This window comes from Tauraco erythrolophus, chromosome 18 (assembly GCF_009769465.1).
Source record: "Tauraco erythrolophus isolate bTauEry1 chromosome 18, bTauEry1.pri, whole genome shotgun sequence".
In the NCBI taxonomy this organism is placed as follows: domain Eukaryota; kingdom Metazoa; phylum Chordata; class Aves; order Musophagiformes; family Musophagidae; genus Tauraco; species Tauraco erythrolophus.
Genome location: NC_141482.1, coordinates 14,812,149 through 14,834,270, shown reverse-complemented (window position 1 = coordinate 14,834,270; position 22,122 = coordinate 14,812,149). Strand labels below are relative to the sequence as shown.

Genomic DNA, 22,122 nt, shown 5'->3' with positions numbered 1-22,122 from the left:
TTTTTCATGACAAAAATCTGGAAGAAAATTAACACTTGTTTCTGCATCATTGGAAATTAAAAAAAAGTAGTTAATGTTTACATGTTAAATCTCATTAGGTGATTGGCATTAGCACTGCATATTGGTAGTACCTGGTGTCATGTAAACGTGCACTGATCTGCCATGCTAGTTAAGTCAGTTCTTTTCCATTACTTTGAAAAACATTTAATTTCACTGAAAAATGAGACCTTACAAGTGCTGGAACCTTTGTAAAGGGAGATGGGGAGGTGAGGCGAGAAGCAGCAGGTCTGAGTGGAAGGGTGTGATGTGAGACACTATTGTTGATGTCCGTGGTGCCATCCCTGACAAAGTAGTAAAATGCTATGTACATCTGGGGTTGAGATAGTGTTGTGATGCTGAGTGATATCCTTAAAACTAGATCTGGGTGATACTTTCTCCTGATTTAGCTATATAGCACTACTTAGATTTGCTTATAATTATTACTGCTTCATGCAGTATTTAAGAAGAGTACACATTTCTTAAGTGAGGATGGGGTATTTCTGAGTAATATGGCAGTATTAATAAATTATGTATTACTGAATCTATACTGTGAAAATTTCAAAGCTTGTTAATTTGTTGGTTTTTAGATGGGAGCGATGTTATCAACTCTGGAACAGGAAGGAATTAACTGCTGCTTTTAATTTGTTAGTATTGTGGGTATATGAGTGGTAGATTTGTTTATAGTCTTGGAATTAATGTAGTGTGTTTATAGCCAGCAAAGGGTTCACAGACTGTTACATTTCTTTTGTAACATTATTCCTTTTCGTTTTTTTTTTTCTTGTAGGTGTAATTATAAGCAGTGAAATACTTCTGGTTTATACAAGTTTTATTTTAACATGATCTTTCAAATGTAAACTTCTTCCTGGCATACAATCTTTGTATTTGCCAGAGATGTCTGGACTTTTGACCTTGAACTGCAGCTTGTCTATAGCAGTCAAATAGTGAGATAATAAATTATTTGGGGGGCAGGGGAGGGATTTAAGGATCACACCAGTTTTCTTATGTCTCCTCATATCCAGACTTCAGCCTTAGGACTGCTGCCTCTCTCACTCTTCAAGTGTCATTACTTCTCTCTTGTCACAGTGTTCCCATTTCACAACTTTTTGAAAGGTGTTTTCCTTCTTTCAGAAGGAAGATACTTAAATCAGTAAGCAGTGGATACATTTAATATGAAAATAAAAGATGATATACTAATTGGGGAAAAAATCAGTGCACTGAACCATCAGTGCGTTTTTAGCACGGACGCGGCTGTTCTGTCAGGTCTATGCATGCCGATGTGCACCTACAGATGTCAGGGATTCTCCGTGCCAGCCTGAAGGTGGGCTTGGAACAAGAGGGTCCTCCTCAGAGGAGCAGTGGAACATTGGAGTTTCATCGTCTGATTTTCTGTTGCTTCTCATGTAAGTAGTCTGCTCTTGCCTCTTTTATGGACGAGCAGACGGAGGGAACTGCATTGCAGCCCTGGCTGCATGTGGGTTTTCCCAGTGCTAGAGCAAAACCTGTTTCCTGCTATTCTTGGGGGTCAGTGGATTGTACCTTTTGGCCGTGGTCTGAATGAAGCTTCTCGTTTCTGTAGAAAGTAGGCTTTGCCCTGCCGACTTCCTTTGGGCTGCTTTTGTAGTGCTCATTGATGAAAGGGATTCGTTTTCCTGCTGCTTAGTCGAAAGAGTGCAGGTTTCCCAGATGTCATCTTTGACAAATAGGGATGCAAAGTAATTCCTAGTGGGACCAGTCTTCTGAGGGGGAGTGACATCAACTAAGCTGTACCAACATGTCTTTTATTTGCATCAGAAATTATGTCCTCATGCGTTCTCAGACAATATTCTTTTTTCTCATGTGATACTAATATATTTGCTTATTAGGAATTTTTTTAACACTTAAAGGAGGCATAGGCTAAGCCCAGTGCCTCTTTTACAGGGAATAAAATGAGCAAACAGTGTCAGTTGTGATTGGAATCACTGTTACATCATTCTGGAAAGGATGATTTCTGTCCTGCGTCATAACATCATGCAGTTTCTTTGGTATTTAAGAAGCCTATCCTGGATGTTTTGGTTCTAGCCAAATACCTTACATGTCAAGCTTTCTAATTCTGAAGAAACTCACAGAAAAGTGTAACAAAGGCCAGGTACGAGTCATTGGAATTGAAGCTGGTATCTTAAATACTGGCACAGACTGGATTTGTGTCAAGACATGAAGATGAAACTGGTCACTGATGAAGTGGTACCTGCTTTGAAAGCTAGAAGGTATAAGACTCTTAGGCTTTGAATTTCTTTGCAGCTGCCAACAGCTCTCTGTCTTCTCCCTAACCCTAGCTTTTAGAAAGTTGCTGAACCTTATATTGGCCGTTGTGGTTGTTTGAGATTTCTGTCCTGTCCTTGGGCCCCGGCTATTGAATTTCCCTTTTATATCTAAAGCATTAACTAGAGCTTCAATGTGAAGACTTAAAAGCAAAACAAACAAAAAAACCCACAAAACATAAAAAAAAAAGCCCCACAAACAAACAAACCCACCGACAAACCACCTTTGTTTTTCTGTCACAGTGGAAGTAAATGTATGTTAGGTAACAGGTCACACTGAACCAGCTCCTGCAGCTACTGAGGTCTATCAGAAGTCTTAAATATGAGGTGAATGTTCCTTTCTTGGATGCTTGTGTAGGGATGAGTATGTGTGAGATCTTTTAAAATCGAAGACGTCCTTCTGTAGAGTTCTTGGGGTGAAAAGAGAATAAGAGAACTAAGAGGTGCCAGATGTTAATCATTTGGACTGAAGTATTCATGCAAGGTGCTTGTATAACCTCTCAATAATGAGAGAACAGAATTTGTGCAGATTACAGCAAATTGGCTGAGTATTGAAGAGTGTTGTCATCCAGGAACACAGAATAAGGTGCAGCATATTGTTGTCAATGAGGATTAACATTAATGAAAGGATAAAGATCACTAATCTTTCATCCAGAGTCCTCAAAAAACTAAATAAAATAGCTAGTAAACTGCAACTGAAGAATTTGCCTAGATTTTTTATACACAGGTCCTCTGATAAAGGAGAAATTAAGTTATTTCTTTTGGTTGTTTTTAGTTCACTAAACTGTCTTTCAAGATCCTTTTTTAGAGTGAAGTCTTCCCTGTTAACTGAGGCAGGGAATTCTTAATGCAGTTGGAATGATAAGTTCTAGAAGCAAAATCTTTGTGTAGAAACAAAATCTTTATGTAGTCAGTGGACCCATTCCGTGTTTTCTTACCTCTTCAGGGAAATGAGAGGAAAAAAAATAGAAGTGGATATACTGATTTGAATGTATATTTGCTGGTAATTTGTTGAATTGGCCTTTGTCTAAAAAGATGGGGAAATGTTGGTGTTCTTTAGAAGCTTTCCTCTGTCATCATCAGATTAAGGTGTTATATTGAGGCATCTTAAAAAGGGCTTAACGAAGTCAGCATTACCGGATCCAGGTGCCTGTCCTGCAATTCCCATCGCTCAGCCCTGTGTTACTGGTGCAGATAACCTCTCTTCCCTCCCTTTTGCCTGTGACTTGTAAACCGTTGGGTTATGAAGGTGGCAGTAGCCAACAGTGCTGTTCTTGAGGTTCTGTCTGAATGTGAGAGTGATAATTTATTTACCGAAAAGCGGAGTGAGCGTACAGGCTTTCCCTCTTTTTTTTTTTAATTGATTAATACAGATGTATTGGAGGATGGATTTTTAATGTGTATTGCATGTTTAAACAAGTGTTATTACAGTAGCAGGACTTGGAATTTGGGAGTCTTTTCTCTTGTTAGACTGGCTGCTGATACTGCTCTGGAATTTCTTCAAGCCACGTGTAGTGAAAAACACAGATTTGTGGTTGTTAGAACATCCACGGGGATGCTGAGTGGGAGTGATGCCTTCTGTGGCCTTGCAGAGTGGGCAGACCTGTGGGTTTGGGTTTGTCACTGCTTGAGAATAGTTGACCAAATTGAAATTAAAAGCTTGTGACAGTTTTGTGATTTTTCTAGGATAGGATACTTTTGTGCTTCAGTTGCTTCTGAAATTTAGGTCCAGGATGCATTCAAGTGCCTAATGTGTTTTGGGGAAACTGGAACGCTTTACCTGCAAACTAATGGGGGAGGGAAAACCCAAGTAAATGTTTTCTGGGCTGAATATTCTTTCTCAAGATATGAAGTGTCAGCTTTATATTCCACTTTTAGAGAAGTGACTTTTGTTTCACTGGAGTGCTTACATTATTACCGCTTGCAAGCTTAAAACAGTCTTGACCGAGGAGGCAGATAACGAAATTGTGCTGGCTCAGGTGTGGTGAGCACGTGCTGCGTGGATGATGGTGTGTGTGCCCATGTTGAAGGAGGTAATAGCAAGGTGCCACATCAGCTCAGCCCGCCGAAGGGGATCTTGTTCTCCATCCCTGTTCTGCATGTCTTGACAGTAGTTCTCACATTCTTTTTTTTTTTGTTATCCTTCAGGGTCACTCTTTGATGGGTTCAGTTTCTTCTTGATTCAGAAGCTGAGTGTTTACAGACTTGGGTGACTTTCTGTGGCAGAGGTGTGGGGTGGATGTGCTGTAGACCGTGTAGCTGAGCACGGGAGAAGGGAGCAGGACAGTAGCAGCCCAGGTCGTGTTCAGGTTGTGCTTTTTCCTTTGTAGTCTGTAAACATGGATTTAATAAGCACTGTGAATCCTGGGATAATGAGGACCTGCCGTGTATGCTATGGAACCGTTTAAATCAACCTGGGGTTTGTATTGGCAAAACTTACTTCATCTGTGAAGGGGGAAACTCTTGATTTGTGTTTCTAACTTTATTTATAGTCAGTCTTAAAAACCTACACATTTTCACAGTGGAGATTGCTTATCACAGAAGTTGTTAACCTAAGCAAAGCCAGAGGACTTTTTGAAAAAGCAACAATATATATTTTTATTACTAACACTGTTTTGCCTTTCTGTCTGATCGTTCAGAAATTCTTGCCCCAAATATTTCAAAGGTATATGATGTTCTTTCTAAAGGAGATGTGGCAGAAGGGCAGAATGATGGGAATTGTCTGTTAGGGAAAGTACAATAGTTTTCAGTTTCCAGCTGGAACTTCCAGTTTGAGAAGTGTGATTAATGTACTGTGTTTGGAGGAATAAGATTAAGTTGATCATGGATGTTAAGATCCTTTAAAACAAGATAACCAGCTTGCTGCTTCAACTTACGTTCTGTCAGTATCTCATCTGCAATTGAATAGTTAACTTGAGAACAAAATGAACAACAAAAAAAATCACACTGAATTAGGAAAAGAAACAGATATTTGAAAACTTCCAAAGTTGCCTTATGTTGTAGTAAATGTTTTTGCAGGCAGTTAGAGCGTTTGCTTACAAGTACCAGCAGGCTTGCTAGATTTAGAAAGTGCAGTTGTGAGTTAATTTTGATGTTCTTTGATTTTTCAGCTTCGTTTAGGCATTTAAGTTTAACCTGCATTAAGATGCAGGTCTTCAAGAGCAGGTTCATGTAAAATAAGTTTGAAACTTAGTCTGTTTTTCGTGAAAAGTAATTTGGAACAAACGGGGAGAGGAAAAAATGGAGATACTAAATACTAAGAAGAAACCAAGGAAATACTAAACAGTAAGAAGAAACCAAGCATTTTATAGCAAATCTAGCGGGTCTGCAATTTTAGTGTTGCAAGTGTACTGAACTTTTATACCTCTCAAATTTGAAATTATTTTAAAATTGCAGTTCTGTTACAGTTTTTTTCCTGTAAGAGAGGTAATAATACAGGTAATAAGATAACATCTACTAATGCCAAAAGAAGCATGATTCTTGCATAGACTCTCTTAGTTTTCATTATTATTTGTGTCAAAAATGCTCTTTTATGTTAAACCAGAGCTGTAGACTACACGCTGTGCAGCCTTGCCACTGGGTGGAGTATGACTAATGTTTTAAAATGTCGTACCTTTAGTGAGCCAGAACGCCTCCTGAGAAGAGAGGATCCCGGTTCTGGTTTTGGAATGCTTTAGTGATATGGGCTCTGTGGCTCAAACATAATTGTAAAGAGGGTTTTGCACGCAGGGCCTTGAAACTGCGTGCACTATGAACACAGTCCTTTAGACAATTCTTTCCTTAGTAGGTTACTGGATGAATTATTCAAATAGGATGCACTTTTTGCATGTTCTAGAGGCAGTTTGTTTGCATAGTTAAATAATAGAGTTGAACAAGAAGTGATTAGCTGACTTTCCCTTTTCCTTTAGGCGTATCACTTAAAAATTGCATGATGTGTGATGAGTTGGAGATTCTGAACAGGGAGATTGAAAGGTTATTACAGAACAGCAGCGTGGAAGAAGACACTTTAAACTCAGACTGTCTTCAGCCATCAGTGACTGACTCCCTGGATGTAATCACTGATTCAGACAATGGAGCAAAATACATATTAGAGCAGGTATTCAATACCATGAGATATAGCATTAGGGTCTTTAAAATCAGTTTATTCTACTGTCTTTTCTGGTTTATTTTTTTCCATCTTTTTTTGGATTAGAAACAGTTGGAGAGGGAAAGAATGTAGATAATGTATGTAATTCTCTATAGAGAAGGTAGAGGGGAAGGAAATACTGATGTGGATCTAGGTATATACTCATGTTTTTTTTTTCCCTAATTCTGCTTTACTACAGTCATGCAAAATTTGCCATTTATTGTTCAAGAAATAATAAAGTGGTGCACTGATGAAAATCACATTTGGGGAGAGGTTTGTCTTTTCCCCTCTCCTGATTTTTGGGACAGTGACATGGCATTGGAGAACACCTAGAGTTGAAAGTTGCTTAGGAAGTAAAATATGTTTCTACACAGCAAAGATACTTCAAGAGTTGGGGGCTTGAGAGATTTGGGAAAAAAAAAAGTCTTTAAAAAGAAAAGTCAGACTGCATTTTGACATGTCTATGAAGGATTATGTAATCTGTTCTGAAATTTGTGTCTCTCCCCACCTGGCATGTTTGTTAAAAATAATTTTTTACTGCTTCGAAACAATTATTAATGTTTTAGTTATTTCCTACACCTACTGTGGCAGTTCCCCTGCATCTGTAATTGCAGAATGCTGACACGCAGAGTCTCTGTCCCGTATTGGCCTTTTGTCTGCTCTAATTTATTTCATAGGCCAGTGCAAAAGTGCCTTTTCTTGTCAAATTCTTTTCCAGTGTTCCTCTAGTTTGATAGACTACTTTGGGTTAAACACAGGCATTTTCTGTAGATTTTTCAAGCTCGGGTGAGCTCAAAGCAAGCAGTCGATGTTGCTGTTTGATTGCCATTCTGCATGTGAATTGGGACCCCTGGACTAAACAGTTGTTCTTGTTCAGATGCTTTAAATGAATGCCTTGTGATTCTGAAATATTTTCCAAGGGTTATTTTTTGGTAAAATATGTTGTTCTTGATAGAATGTACTGTCCTTGAAATAAAGCTTCTGAAATTTTCTATATTGTAAATCTGATTAGTGAAAGGGACAGTGATAAGGAATATTCCTTAATTCTGAAGCTCAACTATAAATTTTTATTATCCCACCTTGCAAAACCGCTGCGTAGCCACTTGGATTTAAATCCTGCAGATGTCTTCTGTGATGAAATTTAGTACAAACTGATAAATCTTCCCAGCCGTAACCTTGGGCATGCTGGTGGAGTTTGAAGCTTTCTGCGTTTGCGTTGCACAATATATGTTTATTAAATTTCAGTCTCAGAGTGCTTTTAAATACTGTACATGGAGCAGGCTTGTTTACAGTTTGCTGCTTTTCTGGAAGTCTCAGTGGGATCTAAATGAATTGATGAGAGTATTTTGTATTTATTTCAAAGGTCTCAGCTGTTGGTGAGTGGTGGAGGTGTCGTTGCTTTACTTTGACTTTTCTTTCCAGTTTCAGTCTTTCTGAAAGTAGAAAACTGTCAAGAAGGCAAAATAACAGAATTTGATTTATAATGTAATAGAGGCAAAACAGTTCCAAACAATAGTAAGATAAGTTCATAAATATATGGATGCCTTATTTTGTATCTTTTTTTTGTTATTTATTTCCAGGAGCCAGCAGGAAAAGGATTGATAGTATTCAGTCCTGCTGACAACTCAGAGACTCAGTCTGGCACTTGTGAACCGGGAAATTCAGCATGTGCTGGAAGGATAATGCTGAATGACTCCGATCCTTTGCTGCCCTCCCCTGGCTCTCCTTTTCATTCAGCTCCACCAGGAGAAACCGTTCGAACCTCTAATGCTGTGTCAGGTAAAGCACGTAGAGGACATTGAAGAGGCTTCTTACTTCTTTACATCTTATTTGGAATTTAAATCTCAGAGTTTGAGTTGCCACTGCCTGTAGCTTTTAACATTTCGTTGCCTTCCAGGGTAAACAAAGATGTAAACTGTAACTGTTCTGACTTGTTCCCTTGCTTTCATCGCAGCCTTTTTCTGGTGCAAATATAATTTTAGTGTTGTTTTAAAATTTTACTTAGTGGTTTTTTTGCAGGGGAACTTAATGGAATTTTATATTGGATTAAAGCAGTTTCAGCTTTTTTTACCTGTTTAGTACAGGCTTAAAATTAGCTTTTTATTCTGACTGTAATGCTAAAAGCAATCAATTACTAATTAAATTGATGTTTTGGAGTCTGCTTTTACAGCTACGTTTCTAGTATCTCACTCAAATGACTCATAAGTTACAACTTAAGTGTTAATTTTTGTAACATATCTGCATGGATGTTTGTTTCCATAGCATTGACAGTTGAGCTTCTGGTTATTACATTGTTAAATGTGATACTGGAAAGCAGAGGAGTTGCACTATAGAGAGGTGGTGTGTGATGTGAGAGAACAATAATGCAGCTGGTGCAGTTTGTAAAGTAAGGAGGGTTTATCACCAGTGTACACTGCAAGAGTTTGAAAAGCTTACTGCAGGATGCCTCTGACAACTTGTAGTGTGGTATGTGCAGCTGTTAGAAATCGCTGTGATTCTCTTCAAGTGCTGTTATTTAGGAATTCTGTTAATGTTCCCTTTTGGCTTACCTGTGCACTTCTCAAGTCAGGAATACGCGTGTAACTACTCCAGAAAACATGTTTGAGGGGGAGTTAGGGGATTGCTTGTTGTTTTTTAAACACTGTTTCTTTTTACCCCATTCATTGAGGTATACTTTCTTCTGGATATTGTAGTTTCACATGAGCCATGTAATTGCAATGACTAAAACATAGATTCTGCATTCATTTAGGAGAGCATTTACATCGCATGCAACTCATTTAAAACATTGTACTGTGATCTGATACTTAACACTTGTTCAAACCAGGTTATTCCTAAATTGCTCAAAATGCAGTCTCTAATTTTATATTTGTTTCTGTCATTTGCTTCTGTCTTCTCAAATAAGACAGTCTCCCAGTATGCTGGAAAAGACTTCTGAGAAAAAAAGAGATCCTGGTTGTCAGCACAGCTATTTTATTTATTTATTTTTTTTAAATTCTCCCCCCTGTGGTTCCATCTGTGATAGTTGGAGGTTCTTTGCTGAATCTTTTTTTTTTGGTCATTCTGGTAGCTCATATAAGGTGAAAACCTTTTTGTAAATAACCATGTCAAGGAGCAGCCTTTCTCAAGTTTCATTCAACACAGATTGATTTTATTTTTTATTTTTTTTTCCCCCTCAGAGCAATGTTTGGGAAGATTTTTATTTTGTTCTTCTCTGATTTCTTCTATCTGATAAGCCTTGTTAGAGAAATAATGAAGGGAATATGTGTTGCTTTATCCTGAATACCCACCAGTGTTTCTGCAACAACTTAAAAATAGCAGCTAAACTGTTTAATAGAAAAGATACAGACCTAGTTTATTTTAATAAGGAAGACTGGGATATTTCTCTGTCTTTACGTTTTGTTTAAAATCCCAAACCTCATTATTCTTTGACTGACCCTGTATTATCTAAACAGCAGTAGCTCTGAATTTCTTTAAAATAGCTGTTTCTACCTTGTTTCTTATCCTCCTGCAGGTAATCAGCAGTCCTTTCTACCAGGAAATGTTATTGATATCAAATACCATCCGCACTTTTAAAAAAGCAACTGTGTTTGTACTGTCTGTTTGGATGACTCCTCATTCTGCTCCGTGGTCTTTCACACTGGTGCACGTGTGGCTCCTGTCTTCACTTAAGGAGGGGAACTGCTATAGATTTTTCCCCAGGCAAACTCCAGGGAATAGGTTCATATACAACGAAAGGATTTTTTTGAGAAATATCAGAAAATACCAGAAATCCTAAGGCGATTTAATAAAACATGTCAGTACAGTGTCCAAACCCGTATATTTACCTTAATACTTTGTCTGTGAAGGAATTCAGTCAACTTCGTGTTGATATTCAGTGACTACTAGTGACTTGAAATTCAACTTAAGTATTTGTTACAATAGCATAATGAGATTTCTTCAGAATATTTCATAATTATTTAGGCTGAATGTTTTTGAATCTGAGTTTTGAACCTTATGTTTCTTTTCAGTGTTTCAGGGTGGGGACAGTGGTGTCCATGCTATGGAACAAACTGTAAGTTCACAGCCAGTGCCATTGGAATCCGAATCTAATACTGACAACATGGAAAATAGTTCTCCTGGTAAGATTTCTTCCTTGTAAATTGAGCAGAAAACATGCTTGTTTGTCCATTGTGTAGGTGTGTGTGTATATACATATATTTTGAAATAATGAAAGAGTTTGTAACAGCTGGATTATGTTGGCACAGTGTTCAGTGATGTCCATAATTGCTATTGCTGTTGTGTTACATTCACAAGAAGGCATTTCGTCTGTTTTCAGGGTCACAAAATGAGGTGGAGAGGTATATATATTATCACAAAGAAAATGAAACTATGTTGAAAGAAAACTTTAAAGAAAAACCATCTTCCTTCACTAGCAGTTTAATAACTATTTCTTTGTTTTTAGCATCAGTTTTGGATGAGAAAGATGAGCAAAGCAATGAGGAGGAACAAAAAACTATCAAACCTACGAGTAAGGAGTTCCGGAAAACCTGGGGGTTTCGAAGGACTACGATTGCTAAACGAGAAGGTGTAGGAGATGCTGATGTGGACTCTAGTGAACAACATCCACAACAGCAGCAACAAAGCTTAAACCTCAGGCGTAGCGGACGGCAACCAAAGCGAACGGAAAGAGTGGAAGAATTTCTGACGACAGTAAGACGCAGAGGAAGGAGGAGTGTTCCTAGTGCTCTGGAAGATTCAGGTGAGCCAGCGTCCTGTCCAGCTACAGATGCTGAAACTGCTTCAGAAGATAGCCTTGAGAGCACTCCAGATATAAAACCTGTGACTCGGAGGATTAGCACTAGGAGCAGCAAGGATCAGAAAGGCTCTAAAAGGAGACGCACAAAAGAGGAGGAAGAAGAAGAAGAAGAGGAGGAGGAGGAGGAGGAGGATACTTCTGATAGTGATAGTGATGGGTTGACACTGAAGGAACTGCAGAATCGACTAAGAAAGAAACGTGTTGAACAGAAACCTGCACAGCTGACACTGAAGGATATACAGAACCGCCTGAGGAAAAGAAATCCAGAGCAAGGTCCTACAGAAACAGACGATGCCCAGTCTGAAAAACAAGTTGAGTCTGAGTTGCCTGTCGAACAAGAGCCTGAGACTGCAGACAGCACTGAGATTGCGAGTCAAGTGGTTGTGTCTGAGGAAAACGCTGAAGATCTTCAGGCTCAGAAGGAGGTCAAGCCTGCCCTTGGCACAAAAGGGGTCGCAGATGAAGAGTCTGAAGAAGTGCCCAAAAGCAAACCTGAGTCTGAGATTTATGACCCAAACGCGCTCTATTGTATTTGTCGGCAGCCTCATAACAACAGGTAGGCAAAGGTTACAACTGAAAATGCAGTGCAAGCAGTTGGTATTCTTCTGTGATGAAAAATGAAACCAAATTTACTTTTTCAGTGTATGTAAATGAGCTTTTGGGTTTGTTTGAAGTTGGGGGGGAGTTGATCTGAAGTTTGTTTGAAGTTGGGGAGAGGCTGTTCAGGAGGGCCTGTTGTGATAGGACAAGGGGTAATGGTTTTAAAATAGAGGGAGGTAGATTCAGATTGGATATTAGGAAAAAATTTTTTACCATGAGAGTTGTAGAACACTGGAACAGGTTGCCCAGAGAGGTGGTGGATGCTCCATCCCTGGAGACGTTCAAGGCCAGGTTGGACGTTCAAGGCCAGGTTGGACGAGGCCCTGAGCAACCTGATCTAGTTGGAGATATCCCTGTTCCTTGCAGGGGGGTTGGACTAGATGACCTTTGAAGGTCCCTTCCAGCCCTAACCATTCTATGATTCTATGATAACAAATATTTAAAAGAGGGAATAAACAAATACAGAAATGAACAAGTGAGGCAGAACTGTATACTGGTGCTTTAGCAGGGTACTCAAGATCTGCTTGAAGCATCTGTTGAGTGTTAATTAATTGTCTTTTTATTTCACGGTGTTTTACTGTTCCTTGATTGTTTGATTTTTTTTTTTTGTTTTTTTCAGGTTTATGATTTGTTGCGATAGATGTGAGGAATGGTTCCATGGTGACTGCGTGGGTATTTCTGAGGCTCGAGGGCGATTGTTGGAAAGGAATGGTGAGGACTATATCTGTCCAAACTGCACCATTCTACAGGGACAGGATGAGCCTGGTTCAGAAATAGACCAGCAGGAAGCTAAAGCAGGACAAGCAAATGTGGATGGCACAGAATTCACAAGCATAGGAACAATTGAACAAAAATCTGTTGAGGACCAAGGAATCAAGGGTAGGATTGAAAAAGCTGCAAATCCAAGTGGGAAGAAAAAACTAAAGATATTTCAACCTGTAAGTATTTTAATTTTCTTATTTTTTTGTGGTTTACTGAGTACCTTCAGATAATGGCTTTCTTGTACAGCTGTAAGTCTGATTTGTTTTTTTAAAGCTAAGTATGAAACTGAACAACCTGCTAAATATTACTGTTTAATAAAAATATTAGAATTCTGGACTGGTTTATACTGGCTTTGAAATAATCTCAAACGATTTTGGATCTTTTCAGTGATAGTGAAACTTTTTAAGTAAAAAGTGTCTGTTGGAGTTAATTCCAGCTGTACTTCCTCTGTACCCCCAATTAGTCTTTGAAGTTCTGGTTTTATCCTGATGCTTCTTCAAGTTATTAGTACATAGAGAATTGTTTTATACTGCCTTTTTAACATAAAAATGGATATTTCGAATTACTGCAAATTCTGACAGAAAATGTAAAATAAGTTTAAGTTTTGTAATAGCAAGTTGCATGCCCAATTCAAAATACAGACAAAGAAGCTTCTTCAGCTCAATGTACCCAAATTTAAAAACTTCATACTACAGTGTTTGTCTTTGTACTGCCTGTAGTAGTGGCCAACATCTTGAACGTTTTCCTTTTCTTAACTATGTGTTAAAGAGCAATTTTAGTGTAAATGCTGTTAGAATACTACAGCTGTACATGTGTTTGTTTTTTTTTCTGTGCGAAATTGTTCTTTGACATCTAATCTTTAAACTTTCAAATCATCCCTAGAATAAGTTTTACAATTTGAGGGTTTCTCTAGAGGAATCTTTCTGTTGTGGTACACTTTCTACAGAACATTTATGGAACACCTCACCCCACTTGCAGTCAACATCAGTAGCAGAACTGTCCATATCAGCACAAGGAGCTTCATGTATAGATCAGAACAGTTTGACCTTAATATATAAATATTTACTATATTAAGATAAATGTGCAGAGACCAGTTTTTTTTCCCTCAAAAATATTTTCAAATACAGTTTCAAATATATTTGTATTTTTTTTGTACACAAAAATGTTTTTGAGAGTCCAGTTCTGTTGGCGTTGGTCTGCATTTCACTGATGGTGTTAATTTTAAGTTCCACTTCTGAGTATCACCAGTTCCTCTTTGATATTAGCACGCCAACATCTGGAAATGGAATGGAACTGCTCTGTTTGTGCTTGCCAGGTGGTACCACATTTTGAGAGAACTGAGCAGTGAAGTCTAATAGTGCTTTAGCCCGTGCTGTCCCGCAAACCTCAGTTAAGATCCCTTTATGACTCCTATAAACAGGCACCACGCTCTTGCTGCAGAATTCCCTGCCTGTTCCAGGCAAAAAGATCTTTGCTATTTCCTGTGGTGTTGTGCTGGAATCACTCTGTGGTGCAGGGACTGAGCAGTCTCATCGCTCAGTTTATCTGTTCTCTTACACCAGTGTTCTAAGCACTTTGAGGAAAAGCTCCCTTTTTCTGGCTGTCCACAAGTACCTGTAGCTGTAGTGTTCTGGTTTGTGATTAAAACTCGTAGAAGTTTTGTAAGTGCAGACATCAACACTGAAAGTTTTGTCATCATCTGAGTAATAAATGCCCTGAATGAGAAATGACAGCTCAGTTAACGTGAAGCTTGGGGTGCTTCTTAGGGAACATGGATTGATACTTCTGTCTTGTACTTCATAGGTAAGTGTGTACATGATGGAATAGTATTCCAAAGCATAACCTTAATTTTTATAGGAAAATTCCCAAACCTAGGTTTTATCAGACTGCAGCATATAACGCTGTCTTTACTGATTTTTGTTTGGGAAAAAATAAGCCACACTATGCAAATTATTTTTATTTTTTTTTTACTGCAGATATTCCTGAAAAACTTACTTTTGGTAATTACAAAATTTTGGAGGGAGGCTCTCTAGAGCTGCAGTAGTTCCAAGAGTTAGATCAGTTGTGTAACATTTTAAGAGTTACCTAGAAGAGTGAAACTAAAGGCATAATACCTAGAGGGGATATGTTGAAGCCTAAAGAGCTTGCAGATATTTCTAGGATTATTGACCTAATGCACTCCATTTTGAAGGAACATGCTATTTTCTAAATCTTGACGTTTGAAGAGGAAGTACTTAGTATATAAAGCTTCGATATAAGTGGAGAGTAATTGTGAAGTAGAGGAGAAGACAGATTGCACATGCAAGCTTCTAAATGTGTCAGAAGTATTAGGCTATGGCAGAATTGTCTAGGATGATGGTCGTGCTTATCTAAGTTGGAGACATGCAGAAATTAAAGTTAGTAAACCTCTAGATCAAGAATTACCTGTACGCCTGAAGAGCTGAGTGCTTCCTTTTGCACGTGTTCATGGTTGAGGACAGCTGCTGGTGGGGATATATTCAAGTAAAATGTGTTTTAGAGACCTTGCTCTTGAGAAACCGTTCTGCATTATTAAGGAGATTTTCTCTCCTGATGTGGAGGATCAGAAAAATGTATATGTGCTCTTGTGGGATCTGAAAATTTAGGAAACCAGCCTCCCGTAGTTCGCTGCTAGCAGACCAACAACCTGAAAATACAGCACACTCTGAAAATAGTGTGTTGCAAGAGTGAAATTCTTATATTTGTATGAGGTATTTCTGTTCTGTCATGAATGAAAGTCATAGAATCATAGAATGGTTAGGGCTGGAAGAGACCCTCAAAGGTCATCTAGTCCAACCCCCCTGCAAGGAACAGGGACATCTCCAACTAGATCAGGTTGCTCAGGGCCTCAAGTCGTTTTCATGCTGGCAGCGAAGCAAGTCACAGTCATAGCTGTGGTGTGCACATGATATGTAAGCGTTTCTTGATGTTATAAGGTATGTTTCCGTTGTTTCCTCTTCGAAGTTTGAACTCACTCCGCTCCAATCTGTAGGTAATGGAAGCTCCTGGTGCATCGAAGTGCATTGGTCCTGGCTGTTTCAATTTGGCTCAGCCTGATTCGGTGTATTGCAGCAATGACTGTATTCTCAAACATGCTGCAGCCACTATGAAGTTTTTAAGTGCTGGTAAAGATGCAAAACCAAAACCTAAAGAGAAGATCAAACCAAAATCTGAAAAACCTGGCGTGCCAAAAGTTCAACTACAGGTAAGCTTGTGTTCATGATCCAAAACAGTTGTCCTGAAGCACAGTGCCTTATTTCTGTGCTCTTCTGCTTGAGACAAACAAAATCGCCAAGTCCTTCATTGAAGAGGAGCTTTCTATTATTTTTTTTTTTCATTCTTTTGTCTTTTTTCTGTGGTAAAAGCATTGTTTAATTCTTCTGACAATAAAATGTTTTCCTGTCACTTTTTTTAAATCTCAATAATTGCCTCTAGATAGAGATAATTTCTTGCAAGGGCCTTCTAGATAGCAGTACATTTTTAAAAAAAACAAAATTACTTTAATTTCAAGTTAGTTTGCCTTTAAAGAAAAAGTATAAGCAGCACATCTTTTTAAATTTAATTTCATTCCAAATTAATTTTACCTTTAGCTGAAAATTACTGGGTTTTGGGCAGTAATTTGGAATTACTGTGAATTGTGAACTGATGTGACTGCACTGTATGCCTGCTTTGGGAAGCAAGAAGATGGAATCAAAGCTTTCTCTTTTCCCTTTTGAAACCACCATAAAATGGGCAGTAGTTTTTCAAACAATCAAAAAAATCCTCACAACTTCATGATAAATACTATTGTTTTGAGGTGGTTTCTTTTAACATTCTCATTTTTTGAAGTTACAGTTTGCTTTACAGACTTGAATGTGCAATCACATCATTTCAAGTATATTTACAGGAGCTTACTGTGAAAGAAATTTGTGTACATGTGTGTAACTATATCTCTGCTTGTTTGTAAAATATATTTGTCGATTATTAGTAATTAAGCTTCTTTTAATCATACAGGCAGGTATTAAGCCTCTTTCAAGCCAAAAGAGACAGTTTCCTGAGAAAAGAGAAGTGAATATGAAGAAAACTGTTTTGACAACTGCCAAGACTGAGGCAAACGCTCAACCAGTTGCTAAAGAGCCAGCAGCAGAAAACAGCACGCCGTCCTGGGCAAGCGATCATAATTACAATGCTGTAAAGCCTGAAGGGACTGCTGCCATTTCATCTTCACTGTTGTTCAAATGTATGTATCGCATAGGGATATACCTGAGTAATCATTTCCGTTTGCTTTGAATGCCCGTCCATTCTAGGCTCGGCAAGTCGAGGGAGTTTAGGATTTGGGTTTTTTGTTTTATTCTTAATATGGCACCAAACTACTTTTATCCACCTTCAAAGATTCGCACAGAGATACACACAAATGGGAGGAGACACCTTTAGAAGTTTCATTTGTATCATGTGACAGTTAAGTGATTAAGAGCCTGTCAATCTACCCAGCTGATTTCTGGATGAAAATCACATGATTAAGCTTTAAATTTTTCCCATAAAGACAATAACTGTTTCTAATCCAGAAAAGGTAAGTATTGATGCATTTGTGTTAAGTTTTACACAAAGGTTGCACAGTGTGCGCTGTGAATCAGCAATTGACTGTACTAATTTGCGTTGTATTTTTGTAATTTAGATTTGGCACCTGTCTCTCAGGTCTTGCATTTTCAGTGCTAGTGCCGAGAACGAAATCTTCAGCGTGGTATCCAACGATACTTTACACTTCTGCAAACAGCTTTTAACTGTCAAGTGTATCCAAGTTCTTCCTGCTGATTTTCTTCCTTACATGAAATAATTTAAGGACCACTCTTTACTTTTAAGTTTGGGGGGAGGCAGTACTCTTTTTGTTTTTTTTTTCCTTTCTATTTGTATGTTCATACTCCACAACATTATCCACACACACAAGAACATATCTTAAGTGGATATTAGGCAGAGATATCGCCTTGCATATTTTTGCAGGTTTTGAATAGCATCCTTGTAACTCATAAAGGTAAGTAAATACTGCTTTGTGGCCTGAACAAGTCTTTCTGCTAATGACATTTGTTGGTTGACTCCAGCTAAGTAGTTCTATAATGTAGTGGTGGAACTTCAGATGAAATCTTACATTTCACGTTTACAAAACACATGACTTGGTGTCTAATGTTCACTCATTTGAAGATTATGGATGCAGAAATTCATTTCTCACAGCCTTCTTAACCACACTTTAGCCAATCTTACATTTTATTTTTAGAAATAAACCTAGTTATTAAACACCTCATATGTAAAGTAACTGGTAAGTTTACCAAGTATCTTTAAGATGAGAATTTTTTAGACACTGAGGGAACACCACCTACCCTAAATCACTGTTTTTTATTATAGAACATAGACTTACTGTGTATATTTTAATTGTATTTATCCACATCAAATGTTTAAATGGTTATAATTTTTCCCTGCATACTTTTGCTGCATATTTTGTTACTTGGACCCTGTGCCTTTTTTATGGTGAACTCTAAAGACCCATATTTTGATGAACTTACATTTTTTTTAAGCTGCTTCTGAAGGAACTGTAGCACTTTCTGTCAGAAACAGTAGTGTTTTAAACATAACGAAAATTAGGAGATGTAAATGAAACTATAAGGGCTTATTTTACATGTCAAATTTTAATGACTCTTTCTATCTCAATATAATTGCAAGTGTCCATATAACCATATCACTTAAAATGTCCTTACTGCTAGAGTTTTTTTTTTTCCTAGGAGACAGGAACACAGGTTTTGAGGCAGTGAGTTTGGATTTTTTTTTTTTAAGGGGGTTGCTCCTAAGATTTACCTTATTGGAGGCTACACAGATTTAACCATTTCTAGTAGGAAATAGGATTCCTGTAGCTAAATTGTTAAATTGGATAAAAAATATTTGTATATACCAGACTTCAGTGATGAATAGAAGACAGCTTAGTGTGATGAAGAACTCTTATATCAAATGCAAGGAAGAACTTCAGATTGCTATTACTGAGGTAAGTTGTACTAACATGTGGGGACTCTGTGCCGTTACTAAATTCCTAAGTACGTTTTTTGTGTATTTGTGCAAAAAAATTGTCCCGCTCTTTGATTGGATCGATTTGACCCGTAATCTTCCTGAGAAGTTTCCGTTGCATCATCTTTAAGCGTATTCCACAAGATTTTATTTATTTAACGAATCTTTATCTACTGTTCAAAACATAGAAGTTACAGCATTATGGAAATTTGTGAGAGTCATCTCACTTCTCTTCGGATACCTAAAAGTTAGAACTCTTAAGTCTGAGCTAGTCTGTCAAGAAAAACACCTATGGACAAAATATACGATCTGGTTTAGACACTAATCTTAGAACAAAGTGACTCACTGTTCAGAAATGCTTATTTCTGAACATTGGTTATGAAAGACGTTTAAGATGACTAGTTCAGACATCTGGGTGTCTAATGTTCGGACTGAAGGTCGCCTAGAGGAGGAGGCTGAGGACGGGATTCTTCCATATCCGTATTTCAAAATGCCGCCTGCGTTCTTCCAGAGCGTCAAGCCGTGGTCTGCAGATCCTTGTTTGTGACTTCAGAGCTCAAGGGCGTTTAGGAATTAAGTGAACTTAACGTGATTAACAGTGTTACTTTCTCTAATACTCTTTCCATCAGTCAGTTTATCATATTTCAGACATGGATTTACTTGATACGTTTACTCTCTACTTGCCAGATACAAGATTTGGTGGTTGTTACATATGACAGTAGTTTTATTAAGTAGTAGCAAGAAGAAAATCAGGCCACTCTTGGAGATGTACTGGGTGAGAGGGACAGATCGTATATTTGCATCTAAACTTAAAGCCACCAAGCCCCCTTTTCTCCTCCCAACCTGGTCTTCATTTAAAAAAAAAAAAAAAAAGGATATTCGTACTATGCAATTAGAATCATAGAATCACAGAATGGTTTGGGTTGGAAGGGAACTCAAAGATCATCCAGTTCCAACCCCCCTGCCATGGGCAGGGACACCCTCCACTACACCAGGTTGCCCAAAGCCTCATGCAACCTGGCCTTGAACACTTCCAGGGATGGGGCAGCCACAACTTCTGTGGGCAACCTGGTCCAGTGCCTCACCACCCTCTGAGTGAAAAATTTCTTCCTTTTATCCAATCTAAATCTCCCCTCTTTCAGTTTAAATCCATTGCCCCATGTCCTCTCACTACACACCCTTGTAAAAGGTCCCTCTCCAGCTTTCCTGTAGGCCCCCTTTAGGTACTGGAAGGCTGCAGTAAGATCACCCCGGAGCCTTCTCTTCTCCAGGCTGAACAGCCCCAACTCTCTCAGTCTGTCTCCATAGCAGAGGTGCTCCAGCCCTCAGATCATCTTCGTGGCCTCCTCTGGACCCGCTCCAACAGCTCCATGTCCTTCTTGTGTTGGGGACCCCAGAGCTGAATGCAGTATTCCAGGTGGGGTCTCCAGTTATATAGGGCAATGACTTCTTTTTCTCTGTTACCCATTAGTTCTTGTTTCTTCACTTCCTAATTTTTTCCTGTAGCTTTTTTTGGGAATGAGTTACGGCTGTACTCAGAAGTGACTTTAATCATGCCCCAGATGTTGGTGTACAATGACACTGTCTAACATGTTGATGTTCCCAGTGAAAATAATGCCGTTTATTTGAGTAGGAAATACCTTGAACTTGCTTCGATAAGTGAATATCAAGTACAAGTACTTTCAAAGTTGCAAGCAGTATTTAAACCACACATAGAAGAAATTAGGCATGTGTCACATTCCCTTTCAGAAATGTTGCTTTTAATTTCGTTAGGAAAATTGATATTAATTTAATATGCAGTGCTTTTATATTGAATTTCAAAAGTCATCCTAGCTTCCAAATTATTACAAGTATATGGATTGTTGAGATTTAGGAACATTGTTGTTCAGACATTCAAGTTGTGATGGAAATCCTCAATTTGTCATGTGAGCTAGTGTTAATATTTGGGTCATATCAGATGTAAAATTCTTAACAAAAGCAAAACAGACTCTTGTTTATCTAATAAGAGCATTTAGGTGTCTGGGGAAGCACCACCCAAAATGATTTCTGAAATGTTTTAGTTTTGTTAGCAGACTAACATACATCTTGAATAATACGAAGCATTCTTCTTAGTTATAGTGGAGCAGGACAAACTTTAAACAGTGTATATAATATAAACACGTTTTTCCAGAAGGAACCATGAAAGCAGTCTGCATCCACTGCTTGTTTTACTCTGTTGAGAGCCTTTATACTCTGGTTTTACACTAATTAATATCATGTACTGCATTTCTAACAATATTTGTCCGTTGCATTCACTGCTGCCCTGTGAAAAGGAGGTAATAGGACGCTTCAAACAGGAAGTTTGCTGATGAAAAGGTTTATCAGCAATATCAGTGCATATGGCTGAAGCACCTTAACTCAGGCTTTCTGTTGATAGAACAATACTTGGAAGAGACTTTTTTCCTGTATTTTTGTTGTTAATTGTCAAATAGAAGTCAGCAGCAAATGTATCAGGAGTTCTAAAATAGAAAATTAATCTAAAAGGAGAGGAAGATGATAGATGTTTGCAGTATGGCAATTTGTAAACTACCCAGTCCTAAGTATGCCAAGTACTCATCAGTGCTGCAAGTCTTTGTGGAAGTTCAGCTGACTTACTAGACTTAAAAGAAATACATGAACCGATAATTTACTCAACTCGGGTGCTAAAGCTACTTAAACATTTTAGCTGCTTTCATCAGTAAATGCAGCTAAACACACAGGAGAGTGAAGAGGTTTTATTAGATATAAAAATAAACATAAAATGTATTTTTTTTATTCTTGTGGTAGAACTTCCCAAGTAAAAAGTACTTTTGACCCATAAAGTCACTAAACTTCTGTTTACTCAACTGTAGAGAGAGCGATAGTATCAGTTTATAGCTATCTATTACAATATCTTATTTGGTACGAGAATTTCACAGAAATGGTTAATGAGTGGGACTTCAGCGGGTGGTACCTTTCCTGCTCTACAGCAGTGAAGTATGGAGACAACGCTGCCACCTCCTGGAAGTAGGAGGCCAGGTTTGAGGAGCCCTGACTGCTGATACAACTTTCCTTTTATTATTCCCTTTGTTTCCTTCATTTTTTTCTGCAGCCAAACTTTTCTACACTCAAGATGATTCATAAAGTGGATAGTGTTTGTGTAGTTTAAAGATCCCGGAAACAAAGGGCACTTGGACTGCTTTGTTCCTATGCACCTCTAACAAAACATGGAGACTTTGTAAAGGGAATATAGCGATACTGGGAGCTCATCATTAGAAAAAGTGATGCACATACCAAAATGCTAGGATTCTAGCAAACATTATGTATTTTTTCTTGTGTCATTTATTTCTTTCTGTAATAACAGTACAAAGGCAGGAAAGAAAGAAAATGTACCGCTGTAAAGAGAGCAACGGGAAAACGTAGCACACATAAGACAAGGGAGTTATTGCTCAGGAGGTAAA

The 22,122-nt window shown here is 38.2% G+C and overlaps 1 protein-coding gene across 4 annotated transcripts in view; it reads left to right on the top strand.

Moving 5' to 3' along the window:
• DIDO1 (death inducer-obliterator 1) overlaps positions 1-22,122 on the top strand; it is a 54,895-nt gene that overhangs the window by 6,000 nt on the left and 26,773 nt on the right. For 2 of the 4 annotated variants that reach the window (XM_086623081.1, XM_086623080.1), the window contains exons 2-7: positions 8,043-8,241; positions 10,470-10,580; positions 10,904-11,813; positions 12,477-12,795; positions 15,630-15,842; positions 16,631-16,856. In XM_086623081.1, coding sequence (XP_086479207.1) covers positions 8,145-8,241; positions 10,470-10,580; positions 10,904-11,813; positions 12,477-12,795; positions 15,630-15,842; positions 16,631-16,856 — 1,876 coding nt within the window. In that variant the 5' untranslated portion in view covers positions 8,043-8,144. Of the gene's footprint in view, positions 1-6,264; positions 6,433-8,042; positions 8,242-10,469; positions 10,581-10,903; positions 11,814-12,476; positions 12,796-15,629; positions 15,843-16,630; positions 16,857-22,122 lie in introns of those variants that run through there. The other 2 variants (XM_086623078.1, XM_086623079.1) reach the window with 2 other exon arrangements.